Genomic DNA, 14,244 nt, shown 5'->3' with positions numbered 1-14,244 from the left:
CACATTCACACACCAATGGGACAGGACTGCCATGCAAGGCGCTAGTCAATCACTGGGAGCAACTTAGGGTTCAGTGTCTTGCCCAAGGACACTTCGACACATAGTCAGGTACTGGGATCGAACCCCCAACCTCTCGATCAGAAGACGACCCTCTACCACCCTCTGAGCCACGGTCTCCTCAATAACATTGTTGGAAAAGTGTCACGCATTGCATTGTGGGACGTGGAGTCACAGAGACAGGTGCATAAAAATAAACAAAAATGGTGTCCAAGGAATCTACTCACTGTCTGGCAAAGAAACACAAGAAATCACGTTAAGAATTAGTAACTTAACCCCTGCTTTCTGCTGACCTGCCACTAGGCAAGAAATTCAAAAAAATGCCTTGATTATGGGCGGGGCTCCTGAAGTAGTAAGACACGCCCAGTCAGGAAGCTGGTCAGCGCTGTGCGCAGAGACAGACGGTAATACACTCAATGATGTGTCTGTACACACACACACACACACAGCGAGTTCACAGCTGAGATGTGTCACTATAACCACAGGCACACATAATCACGACGTGAAGCTCACACACAGCCCTACAGCCCTGCTCTCCCACCACCTCACGCACACAGCGATAAGACATACACGCACGTCCACGCACACACAGAGACAGGCGGTAATACACATATATGATGTGTCTGTACATACACACATGATGTGTCTGTACATACACATATATAGGTTGATGAAACCTCTGATTATTGCAGAATCTGCTCTTTATAGAAGCACTGAGTCAAAAACATTACCGCTGAAGAGAGGAGTTCCTCATTAGGTCTGTCAATCAACGCTCACTGAGGGCTGTGATTGGAGGAAACGCTCCTCCCTCCTCTCAGCTTTTAAGAAAGGGGCGGGGCCAACAGTGAAAGTTTGTGATGCACGATATTCCAAATAATCCATCTCAGCCAATAGCAAATTCAATTGCACTAGCCGGCGTTCAAACCTTAGAGGCCAGTAACTCTGATGTTTTACAACTAAATACGCAAAGTGTAAATCCTTTTACTAAAATGTGAAGTGGGACTAGGATAAATAAACAGCACTACTTACTGTAATACCCAATTACATATGTTATCAGCAGAAAAAAGTAAGTTTGGGATTTATAGTTACACTTTAGGTAAAAACACTTCTTTGCATCAGATATTTGTCGACTTAAACGACTTTTAAATTATTCATCAGAAACATTCCTTCCTGTTCTGCTAGTGCGAAACCATTCTAACCTCAGCTCAGCACTATATAGTTACCTGCATTGGGCAGAGAGCTTTAATTTATGTGAGCATGTATCAAGCTGTATTAAGGAACTTTAATCCAAATACCTTGTCTCATCCTAAATTACCAAATGCTGCTCTTCACCCCAAAATCACATTGTTTGGCTGAGCAACTCTGCTACGCTTACATTAGGAGGCTGGTAATCAAGTTATGGCAGCAGGAAGGCACTGGTACAGATTCCCTTTAGAGTTTTCTGTCCTACAGTTTATATCAGATTTATGTTCCCATTACAGCTCTAATAAAATTTTGGGAAATGATTTTCTCAGCAGTAGTAATGTAGCGACAAGAAGCCTTTTAGTCATGGCAGACTGGCCGTGACGGATGTGATTTGGGCTGTTTTTACAGGCAGATTAGAAATGTAAAAAGGTCTCTTTTTACTGTGCACAGATTCATTTTCATGTTTCCAGGGGAAAGGATGGGTCGTCTTAGAGTTGCTTTGTGAGAAAACGTCCCGTGAAGGGAAAGTTTTCTCTTGGATTTTACAGGACTGTGGGGAGTCGGCAAATGGATGGAGAGAAAGTGACAAACAAAGCACCAAAAGAGCCGGGGTGAACGAACGCAGCTCCTCTCACGTCATCATTGTTTTTTAATCAGTTGCTTTTCACTTTAATTAAAACAAACAAGGGGGTTATTTCTTTTGGCTGTGGCGGTCTCATGCAAGAAATCTAGAAACCTTATGCCTCTTTCTCTTCTGTCTGATTTTGTTTCAAAGATTGAATGCAGTAAAAAAAAAAGAAAAGAAAATGCATTTAGGTTAAAGGAAAGTTAATCCATATGGACATAGGGACATAAAGCATGTATGTGCACAATGAGGTGTATAGTACACACTACTATAAAGGCAGAACCATTCTGTTGTTTACTCTTTGAAAATTAGGTCATTGAAGGGTTGTCTCAGTTTATGGTTGTCTCACCATTTTGTCCCAGTCAAACATTCCTCCCTAGATTCAAATCCATGATCCCACCCTTCAGAATGGGTCATTCTGCCAGGCTGCCTTATGTGTGCCACGCTTTGTTTCCGAGCAGCACCTTGATTTTTCTGGGTGTGGCCTCAGAAGGTGCTTTAGTTTAGTCAATGTACCATAGATCTTATAGGGAACTATTGTTTAAAAAATAGATAGAATAAGGGCATAATCAGCTGAAAGTACTATTGTGCTTTGTGTGTAGTGGTGTTACAGCGAGGGACAGAGGCCGGGGTCTGTTCAGCACTTCAGCCCACGTTCCAGTTACTGGGTGCAGACTGCACGACTCCTCCACAGGCTTTGGCGCCGGGCCACCTGGCAGTCAAAGAAAGGTGCCCTTCCTGGCCTCGCTCAAACTGAATTGTGGCCACGCAACCTGGAAACTCAGCTTCTCATTTATCAACACTGAAATTGCATCAGATATTTGATGTCACCCCGCAGGCTCTTTGAACGGCTCCTCTGTGAAGCCGGAAAACCGTTAAGTTGTTAGATAGTCGTATTAAGCTGCAGAGAGAAAATAGCATTGACATGAGATGTGGAAGGAATGTATGGCAGCCTTCACCCGTGCTGCAAGGACAGGGTAAAATGTGGCCCTAAAATATGATGTCAGAAAGACAACAGTCCTTTCACCCTTCCCAAGCCTTTGAAGAGATCTTGTGCAAACAAATAAATACTGAGAAGAATTTGCTTTCAGCCGAGCCAGCAGCAAAAAAAAATGTCAAGCTTGTTTTGATAGAAGATGGCATTTCATTAATTTCTACATTTGTTTATGTCATTACTTTGATATTTCACCTTAAATGAGCAGAGGCCACTTGGTTTTTCCATCCTGAATCCATCCCAAACAGGATCACACACTCACTTCCTGTGGAATTTACTACATGGTTCACTATACAACGTAAGGGTCTTGTGAACTTCATCTGAAGCAAATGGAGTATTGGTTGCTTGTATAGATCAGGGGTGTCAAACTCATTTTAGTTCAGGGGCCAAATACAGTGAAGTTATATCTCAAGTGGGCTGCACATTTTAAACAAGAACACAAGTAATTTCAACATTATTGTGCCACAGTTCACCTCTACATTTACATAAAATACAAAATATGTAAGAAAACAACAATATCCAAGCAATAAGTGATAGATATCAGTCCCAACAGGATCTTCACTTTACATTTCGGAGATTGTGTGACCAATTTCTATTAAATAATAATACTGGGGAAAATTAAAGCATTTTGTCGTAATTTAGAATTTTTTCTACAGTTGAACATGAAAAATGACTGCAATTTTGCGATATAAGCACCAGGAAAACAGTGAGCCCCTGCAAATATTGTTGAGTTTCATTTCCACAATGACTCATTTTCTCTGTCAAATTTACTTTCTCTTGCGGGCCGAGTTAGACGCTCCAAAGGGCCAGATTTGGCCCCCTGGCCATTGGTTTGACACGTGATATAGTGGATCCAGATGGTGGAGCATCTTGTATTACAATCTGAACTCTAACATGCTCACAATAGAGGGCGAGCATCTTGCAAGGAAGCTCCTCTTTGAATTGCATCCGGATTAGAAAATTAACTCATGGATTTACAATTTTCTTGCCTTTTAAAACTTTTTTTTTTTTTTTTATTTCTTATTGTTTTTTAGAAAATAAAAAAACAAAAGAAAGGCACGCACAATGTTTCACTTTAATTATTAATTCATAATCTGCCTCTTTTTTGAGTGTAGATGTCTCCAAATGGATTTTAATACTTGTACATTTATAAATGTTGCATTGTATGTCCTTCCAGTAACTTGTTAATTTTTGACAGTTCAGAAACATGTGAGTATGATCGCCTACCTTTTTGAGTATATTTCTAAATCAGTAATTTTACTTGTACTGTACAGGGGTTGCAATACTACATTATTTACAGAGATATTAAATTGCAATTATTCCAGAAAGCTGGAAACTTCTCACAATTTACCCACAGAATTCTGGCAAATTTAGAGAAAATGTGTTGCAAAGTCGAGGACTTTTGACCATTTGCTTAACATTCTGGATTTTGTTTGAATTTCTGCTTTCTTCCTTCACAAAAATATGGATTTTTCTGGTTCAGCCCACTTGAGGTCAAACTGGCTTGTTGAACTAAAATGAGTTTGACACCCCTGCTCTACACCTCTGCTGTTGACCCATGGCCATGTTGCCCTTTGTGTATGAAATCTTGATCTTGGGAATAGTTTGTCTGTGCTGTTGTTTGATTTTGAACATGGGAACCAAATTGTTCTTTTTCCGTCAGGTTCAGTTACCGGACCAGACATGTGAACCACACACGCTGGCTACCTCAAAGCCATCCAACCACCATCCATCCAGCACTTCTGCTCATCCTACCAACGGTCACATCCAGACCTGTGTGAGCTCCACTCTAGTTCCAAAACCTCCAAGCAGCGCCCGAGAAAAACAAGGCAGAAAACCTGCTTTAAAGCGCCCCATAAAGTAAGATCTGAATCCATGCATTCACACTTCACTACTGTAGATGTTTCATTGAGTGACCCAACAGCAGGTCTCTCAGTTTTATGGATACAGGTCAGATAGTGGTCAGAGTTCACAGCAAGCTGTTTTTAGTTGTTATGCAGCGGAGAAGTGGAATAAACAGCATCGAATGTCAACATTTTAAAATCCAAGTTAAAGGCACTCTTTCTCTCTACTGTGTGTGACTGAGAGAGAGATTTTTAATCATATTGTTGATTTTAATGTTTTTGCTGCTGATTTTAATGTTTTTATTGATTTTTAGGCTGTTGAATGTTGTCTGTTGCACTTTTTGATCATGTAAAGCACATTAAATTGCCTTGTGTATGAAATACGCTATACAAATACAGTTACTGTACCTTGCTTTTGCCTTGAGTGAAGCTGTAGGTTTAATAAAAGGTCATGGTCTGACAGTAAGGATATGGATAATTTAAACAAGGCTTCTCATATACAGTAGGTGTTACATTTTTTACTGCCACAGGATGTATCTGTCGTTGGGTAAAACCTCATCACAGGACTGATTTCTACCTGAACCGTAGACGGATCTTGGTTCAACAGAAGGTCCTTTACTCCGAACACCGTTCAAATCCTGTTTGGTTTGGAGATCAGATGAAGAGTGCAGAGAGAGAAATACGAGGAAGGGAGTGAAACTAGGCTGAACTGCCAGCTATTTCCCTCACTTATTTTATGACTTTATTACTGCTGCAACATCTGGCCACATTACACAACGGTCGCAATCTTTTGTGATAGTTGTTTGTTGTTCAAAAAAAACAAAAAAAAAGCATGCTATTGGAGTAGCAGATAACTCTACCGACTAAGTGAGGCAGAGGAAAGAACAGAAGTGATGTGGAAGTGTTTTTGTAGAGCTCAGGGTCAGATTGATTTGTTGCAGTTTGTACAACATGCTGACACTGCACCAAGAAAAGCTTCCACTCTGCTGATGTGTTACAGTGGGTCATTTCCCTCCAGACTGTACCAGCTGTACCTGACAGGTTAAGAGTTAATAGGGCAGAGGTGCAGTGTTGGGGTTGTATGGATTAGGTTAGGGCAGCCGGGTAGGTGCTGTGTTTGCTCCTCTGTGTGTGTACGTGTGTGTGTGCGTGTGTGTGTGTGTGTGTGTGTGTGTGTCTTCCTGGCAGTTGCTCTGTTTACTCTCTGCATGTGGAATTCCTGAGCCCCCTCACACTCTCCTCTGTCCTGCATTTTTGCGGTCGACCAGTGTGACAGGGGAGAGTGTGGGAAAAACGGAAGCCCGAGGACCAAAAAAATGCGCCGATGGAAACAATGAAAAGAAAGAATAAAGTCAGAGTGGAAAGAAAGAATGACAGTTTAAATACAAACCCTTTCCACGTGAGGAAGGATGATTGTTTGCAGAAAATGGTGGGATAATGAGTTGCTTCCCTTCATTTCCAGCTTTTCAATTCAAGGGCAACTCAATACCTCTGTGTATGGAAGCACATCTGAAATGCATCTCCGTGTTGGCCTGAAAACTCTAGAACTGATAATAGATCACAGTGCTGGGGATGTGCACACTCTTCAAGGTCACGCAGGCCACTGTACACCTTGTTACAATGAACTATGTTGAGTTGGAAGATGAAAATAGTGCTGAGCAGAGGTTTGGAACTCATCGTTATGACCCCAAAGTAGGTCGCTGATCTGTTTAGTTTTATTCTCTGATCTTGTTGTTCAAACCTCTAGCATCTGATGGCAACGATATGTGCTGTTTTTTTCCCCAAAACTTAATGTTTCTTTTTTTTTGGGGGGGTATCTGCTAAACCTAACAATTCATTTTATATACATTCTTTTTGCTTCTTAGGTTATATATTCACAGGCATTTATTTAGCAGGATTTCATCAAAAGTAGCTCACAGATTTTGACCAAATTTTAACCAAAGATAAACGTTACGCAATGGAAGATTGAATTACATTTCAGAAGGGATCCAGAGCGAGATACTGATTATGGTTGAGTTTAAAAAGAAAAAAAAAATCCTCATTGGCCATGTTTCAAAAACTCATATCTGTTTTTAACCAATCTTTATGAAATTTGACTCAGTTATGTAGGGTTGGTTCCTCAATTGCCTCACTGAGTTTTATCCAGATCAAATCTGGATTTTCTGAAAAACTTTTGGTGCCCATACATTTGGACCTACTGTTTGGTTATTAATGGGGATGGATGTTTTTTTTACAAGCCCTTTAAATGTGAATGATCATGGTACGATGTTCCAGATAACTGCCAATATCTGGAAAATAGGAGATTTGGCACTTGGTGGAGGTTTGCGCTCTCTGATTGCTCTTGTTTTGAATTATTTCTTCTTATTACTATTGTGGACTTATAGATAATAAAATGAGCATAGTTTTTGGTTATCAAATATATTCATATAATTAGGAATGAACAATTGACATTCTTTAAACTCATTTATTTCTATGTTTACGTGGATTATCCAAGGTGCAAAACAACATCAATTCACTCTAAGAACTCAAACCAGTGAGCCACTCACTGACAGTTGGTGTTAAATCTTTGTGTTTTTTCTTCCAGTTTTAAAAAAGCCACCTTCCAGAACCCCCTAGTTGTTGACTCTTGTACAGTGATCGGATTAAGTTTCCGGTTAGCTTTGACGTTTACATTAATCTGGGACAACTCTCTGAGCGTTGGCGCCTCCATCCTAAACACATGGTGCACTCGCTTGGATCAAATGTGCAGCATGTTGGTATCATGCTGAGCAGGGCAGGACTCTCTCCACTATCCACATACCACAGCTGCCAACCTAAGTATCTGCAAGCACTCAGAGTGGCATGTCTTCAGACTTTGAAAGGAGCAATTTGTAACACAAATAAATGAGCCTGTTTGGTATTTTGTTGGTCGGTTAGCCGCCGCTGTAACTACGGAAACGCGAGCTGTCGTGTGGCATTACTAATAGGGTGACAATAACGGCAGCGCCATTAATGTCAGCCTAGCCGCCGCTCTCACTCCCTATTAATCAGCCACAACAGTAGTTATTTTCACAGGATACTGTAAGCACACAGGAGCAGCGAAATGTGTTTATGGTTAAACTTCATCCCTTTGGGGCAGTTTGCGTAACATTAGGTCAGACTTGGTACCTGAGCAGCACAAAAAGCTTCACATTAGCCATGTTTACATAAGAGCCTCGGCCCTGTCAATGCATTTTTATTATTTTTTTTAACTTTATTCCTTATGCTTCTGCTGCAAACGCTTCAAGTTCAGAGTTACTTCTCACCTGCCAATGTTTCTGGCTGCTGTCGGCTGCTAAGAGGCTGTTGACAAAGAAAGTGATGTGAAAAACTCAGAGGTCAAGTGTTTTTTGTCCCTCCCCCCTCTCAATATGAAAAGGCTTGCTTCCTGTTGAGGTGTGCCATACTCAAAGTGGGCCAGTTTCTATTTGTGGTTGTGTAAGTGTATGAAAGAACAACTGTGCAGCCCCTCACAAGGAGCCAGTGTGTACCCTCATTACCTTATTAATGCTCCTTTGGCAGGCTTCTGTTCAGGGGGCGAGAGGTTAATGCCAGCGAAGCTTTATTTATTGTTCTCTCGAAAAATGCTTAACAGATTTAGGGTCTAATGTTACAGACGTGTCGCTCCAACTCTTTTCGCTTCAGTGCGTCTTTTATTAATTATTTTCCCTGAAAGATTTCTGTCTGATTATGTGAAACAGCTGTTGTTATTCCATGTCTGAGCTTCCACCTTATGAATGAAGTCCTATAATCTAAACTGATCACTTCAAAATCATGACCACCTGCCTAATGTCGTGCTATTGCCCATTTTCCTGGTTAAACAGCACAACTCCATTAAGACATCAACTGTACAAGGTGTATTGAGGTATCTGGTATTTGATTTTTAAACTCTTGTCTAATTCACTGCTGTCATTTTAAATGTAAGGGTGACGTACATGCACTAGTCTTTAAACTAAAGCAGTTTACTACAATCTTTTGTTGTTTGTCCCATCTATAGATTAGAATAGGGCTTCTGGAAACAACAAATCTCACCCAAAATAAATAATTGACTGAGAACAATATAGAGCAAACTTTAGAATATTGAAAAAATGAACATTAAAAATGAGAGATAACTTGCAAAAAATGTATAAAATTTACTCTGAAACTAGACAATTACATAATTTAATTAAAAGATTTGTGACAAAACGGCACTTACACTTTTTTATTTATCCTCATTTTCCTTTTATGTATGTATATTTGTGTGTGTGTGTGTGTGTGTGGTGTCTATTTTTTGTTCATTGTTTTCTGTTTTGATCTGTTTCGTTTTATAAAAATAAAAAAAATGCAGTGTAGTTTTGTTGACGTCTGTGAAAATGATATTCTGTTTGTTAATGAATGCAATAAAGAGTAGGGGTTCTTAACCTTGGGGTCAGGACCCCATTTGGGGTTGCGAGACACTTGGGGGGTTGTCAGATGCCTTCAAGAAACTAACATTTTTGCTTATGTTTACCTCTTTTTTGCAACAACATCAAACTTGCCATATTTTAACCTATTTTTTATCATTTTTTCTTACCACATTTTTGCTCATTTTAATGCATTTTGCTACATTACAACCATTTCTACTACTTTTCTATCCAATTTCAATGCCTTTTCTGCACATTTTTCCACTTTCAACACATTTCCGGTACTTATAGACCCTTTCCACCAATTTTCCCACCTAATGTCGCATATGTTGACCCAATATTGTCAGTGATTCGCCGGACGTCATTTTTTGTGTTCACCGTGATATGAAACAAGAAACGAGGTTGGATGTAAAATTATCTGTGTTCAAATCAGGGGACGGATCTGGATAAGCATAATGCTTTTTTCCGTCGCCCTTTCCGGCATGAAAAAGGACAAAAAAAAAAAAAAAAAAAAAAAAACCAATGATGTGATTTTGCTCTGAATGTTAAATGAATTTCTGTGAATGCAACCATGTCGGAAATGAACTGAATAAATAAATAAATAAAAAAAATATGACGTCACTCCAATTTCAACCATATTCAGGTGTTTCCGTAGATGCCACAATATCAACATCTGCCACTTTAAATCTGTGAAAACACCACAAATGTCACTTTGGCAGAGTTTATAGGGTCACACTGGCATCAGTAGTAGATTAGATCAACTTTTGGATTAAATACAGAAACAGTTCAAAAAAAAAAAAAAAAATATATATATATATATATATATATATATATATATATATATATATTATTATTTTAAATGTATCATGTGTCTGTAAGCGACTAGCAAGTGTTAATAAAGCAGAAAGACATTTTTTCCAAGTGAACATTACAGTGAATGATTATTTTCTGGCTTTGTGGACACTCATCCTGTGTTTGATTAACAGACAGGCGTCCTCGGAGAGTCGAGCCAGCGGAAACGTGTCCAGCAGCCAACAGATGGTCTATGAGGCCATCTGCGGTAAAGCAGGTATGTTTTCTATTGCTGTTCTGCACTTGCATGGGATGGGATGGGGGACTGGGGGACTGGGGGGGAGGATTGGGAGTTCTGTCCACATCATGTGTGTCGTGAGTGGCTGTGGCATGCATAGTGGACATTCCCCATAGAGAGCTGATAAACACCACGTGGTATTTTTATCCATCTCTTACTAGTGTCACTTGTGTGCAAGATGTGTAATTGTATTTTAAACACTCCTTTACATTGATGAATAATCTACGAAAGATCTGTGACAACATTTATTACACATTATGAGATAATTGCATTCATTTGGTGGTTTGCTCATCCCTCTCCTGGTGTTGATCAAGAAATCGACTATAAATGTCACTAAAACATCTAAACATTGCAGATTTATCATTTTTCATATTTGAATTCAGTTGTTATTTGTTCTTTAGTCTTTCTGAGATGTTTTTTGCAAATCAACCCGAAAGAAAAAGTGTTAAGTAGTAAGTATAAAGTATATGATTTATTTAACTTTAACCAAAAGTTGTTGTAGAAGTGGAAATATAAATTTGGCCCTTTAGAGTAAGAATTCAGCCCGCAGGAGAAAGTAAAAACTAAAAAAACATGAATCATTCATTTGTAGATATCTCAACCCTTTTAAATACACAAGTTGAATGAAACTCCACAATATTTGCAAGGATCATAGTTTCCCCATGCCATGACATGATTTAATACGTGTATCATTCGTTTTTCATTATGTAACAAAAACTTGAAAAACTAAAAAAACAGTCATTTGATATTTGTTTCCAAAACCAAAATGAAAAAACGGAAAGCTTTTGCTTCGGTACACAAAACGAAAAACGAACACCTTATTCGTTTTCTCCATTACCGATTGGCCAAAGTACGTGACCCGGAAATGAAGCGTTACACATTCCATGATATATTTCGCTCTGCAACACTTAGGAGTCTCTACATCCTCCGAAATGTCCGTGAGGAGGTTCTGTGCCCGACACCAGCTAAAGCTAAAAGGACACGTTTTGGATGCACAGTTGGAAGCAGCGACCTTGTCATGCCGAACTGCCGTTAGCATAGCTGTTAGCGTCAGATGAGAATACATTTCCGGGCCACGTACTTTGGTAATGGAGAAAATAGATAAAGGTGTTTGTTTTTCAATTTTCATTTTCTGTACCGAAGCAAAAGAGCTTGAATTTGAAAAACAAGGCATTTTTTCATTTTGGTTTTGGAAACAAATGAGTGTTTTTTTCGTTTTTCCAGTTTTTGTTACATAATGAAAAACAAATGATACACGGATTCATGATGCCAGTCATTTTTAATTTCCATTTGTTAGATGAACTCTAAACTTTTCCAAAATCCTGCATTTTTCCTCAAATTATTTCACAAATTTCCCCCAAATTAAATGAAAAGAAAAATTGGTCACAATCAAGGAAATTTAAGTAAAGATCCTGTAATCTGTAACGTAATGCTTGGATATTGTCAGTGGCTCACATACTGTATGTATCATTTATGCGTGGAAGTGCAAACTATCGCACAATAATGTTGAAATAGCTCATTCTCACGGCCAACTTTAGATCAAAATAGTTTTTGTTTGGTCCCTGGACTAAAATGAGTTTGACACCCCTGATATAAATGATTGACACATGAATTGATTCTGATATGTTTGTAATAACCATAATAGCTTAGATTATTATTATACTTTTGTACTAACTGTATCTGTGGCTACAGGAACACTTTCAGCCTCTCTGTGCAATGCTTTGGAATTCTAATACACAGTAGAATTCCTACCAAAGACATCATGATCACGCCTCTCACTAGTTACACTGGCGTATGCAACTTTGTGACTTCACCGGGTTCATACACTCACGTGTGCTCCGTGCTCCCGTCTTCTGTTTCCACTGCTTTTTTCCATTCTGAGAAAAGTGTTGAGGCTTTTTTTTACATCAACCGTAATATTAAGCAGTTTGCACACACATCTGTTTGCCTGATCATGAGCTTTTTTTTTCCAGTGACCTACTATGGAGAATCCCACTGCCTCTCACATCATGTCAGTGTCACAGCCGAGTTTAACACACAGATTAACCTATCATGGGGGGGTTGCCTTAACACATGTTTAAAGCTGCAGTATGTACGTTTTTTTGGCATCAATTGACAGAAATCCATTATCATCTTTGAGCATATTGTAATCCAAAGTGTTCTGAGTGGACAGTGAATCTCTTCTCCTTCTCCTGGCTCTGACAATGAAGTTTAGAAATCCAGGAAGGTGACGCTGGATGTCAGCCAATCAGAGGTCTTTCTACAAACATGGGCAGTTTTGGGCGTTTACTGGGCTGCTCGACTGAAGTCAGGCACGTTCACGTACCAAGTGTAATGGCGGACGTTCCAGCAGAAGTCTCAGTCGAGGCATTAGACACTACAGTTACACGGCAAATCAAGAGGTAAAAGGCAGACCGAGGTGAAGAAGTAACAGTTTAAAGTCACAAACACTCAGGAGAAACGGACTGCTTTGCATCCTCGTGGATCCCCGTGACTGCGCAGGGTCCACCGCACGTACTGGTGCCAGAAGGAGAGTGATAACAGATGGGATAAATTGCGTGTAAACCTAAGAGAAGCTTATTCAAGGTGAAATCATTTTACAGTCTGGATGTGGAGTGAGGGTTGTCACTCAGATCACTGCCATCTCTGTGAGCTCTCTGGCGGGGACGAACTGACAACAGCAGCAGCTGCTCGGGGCAGTAACTACAGAGATATGTGCATTCATGTCAGAGTCTGTAAAACATCAGAAAACTCTCCAATAACACAAGATAAAGTCCATATATCTATCATTAGTCTCTACTGAGAAAAAAAATCGCTAAGAGCGTTCACAAAAGTTACCGGTAAATGAGGCTAAGTTTAGGTTTCGGTTTTTAAACGAAGTGGAAAGAGGATTCTATATATTGCAGCTTTAATGAGGTCAAAAATTATGGATCTGTTTGGTTTTGTTTTGAAAATTCCCTTTCATCTCACCTATTGAGACACTACACTGAAACTATTGTCTGTGTTTATTGTCACCCCCAAAAACAGTTGAAGTGGTTTAGCCATGCATTGAGAAAAGGGGGCGGGAAGTTGAACAAAGTGGTGTTTTGGAAGGAGTGGGAGTGTTTTCAGAGAAGTGCGAAGCCTTTGTGGAGCTCAGAAGTGTGTCTGGTCTTTGTGGCTGCTCAGTGTACCTTTGCAGGGGGAGATGACTGAGCCGCTCTGATGGGCTCTGACAGGCAGTTAGAGCGAATCCAAACAGAGAGCATTCTCTATGATCAGCTGTCAGGCAACATTAATCACACTCGCTCTTTATCTCTCTCTCTTTCTCTCTCGTGCACTCTTTAATCTATCCGTTTTCCTCTTCCCAGGCCTACCTTCCCTTTTTATTTGATCTAACTTGACTTTTTTACATGACATGGAGGCAGGGTTTCTGAAAAGGATCCACCAGATCTCACAAAACCTGATTATATCGGCCACATGTGTCTCACAACGCTCCCCTTGAAGTTGCTTGAAGTTCACAACAGTTGGTGACTGTTGGGAGATTTATGGCTTGAGTTTGAGAAGGAATTGAATGCTGCACTTTAATGGAAGACCGTTCATATCAGGATGGATGGTTTACAGTTGCACTTATCAAAATAGAATAATTTAAAGCTAATGTAATGGGTCAGATCCATGATAGAGGTTTTTAATTTATTAGAAAGACTGCCGACATAATTTTTAACATTTACTCTTGATTCTTTAATTTTTATTATGTATTTTCTTTAATCACCTAAGAACTGACTGGTTCCCATTGTACTCCTTTCGCTGTGTTGGAGGAAACCCCGTCCAGTGGATTGGAAGTAGGGTAGATGTTTTCGTTTTCTCGCTCCGTCGGGCCCCTCAGTGTAAAAAGCACCAAAACAAACATTGTGCCGTGAGGGAATGAAAGGGAATACTGTTTGGAAGCACAAACACGGCCCAACTTGGAGTGGCCTTTTTACCAGGCGATAGGATGAGGGGTGAGCGGGGATAGAAATGAAAGGACTGAGGTTACTACCATCACTGCCTAAAAGTAAGCAGATTAACAG

At 39.8% G+C, this 14,244-nt stretch overlaps 1 protein-coding gene across 8 annotated transcripts in view; it reads left to right on the top strand.

Annotated features, from left to right (window-relative positions):
- Window positions 1-14,244, top strand: part of ttll5 (tubulin tyrosine ligase-like family, member 5) — a 72,448-nt gene that overhangs the window by 55,824 nt on the left and 2,380 nt on the right. For all 8 annotated transcript variants that reach the window (XR_003672819.1, XM_028438037.1, XM_028438036.1 and 5 more), the window contains 2 exons: window positions 4,525-4,721; window positions 10,092-10,174. Coding sequence is in view for 7 of the 8 variants with exons in the window: in XM_028438037.1 (XP_028293838.1) it covers window positions 4,525-4,721; window positions 10,092-10,174 (280 nt within the window). In the remaining variant the exon portion in view is untranslated. The remainder of the gene's footprint in view (window positions 1-4,524; window positions 4,722-10,091; window positions 10,175-14,244) is intronic.

Source organism: Gouania willdenowi, chromosome 22, assembly GCF_900634775.1.
Source record: "Gouania willdenowi chromosome 22, fGouWil2.1, whole genome shotgun sequence".
NCBI lineage: Eukaryota > Metazoa > Chordata > Actinopteri > Blenniiformes > Gobiesocidae > Gouania > Gouania willdenowi.
Note: the sequence above shows the minus strand (reverse complement) of the source record. Positions and strands in the feature narration are given on the sequence as shown.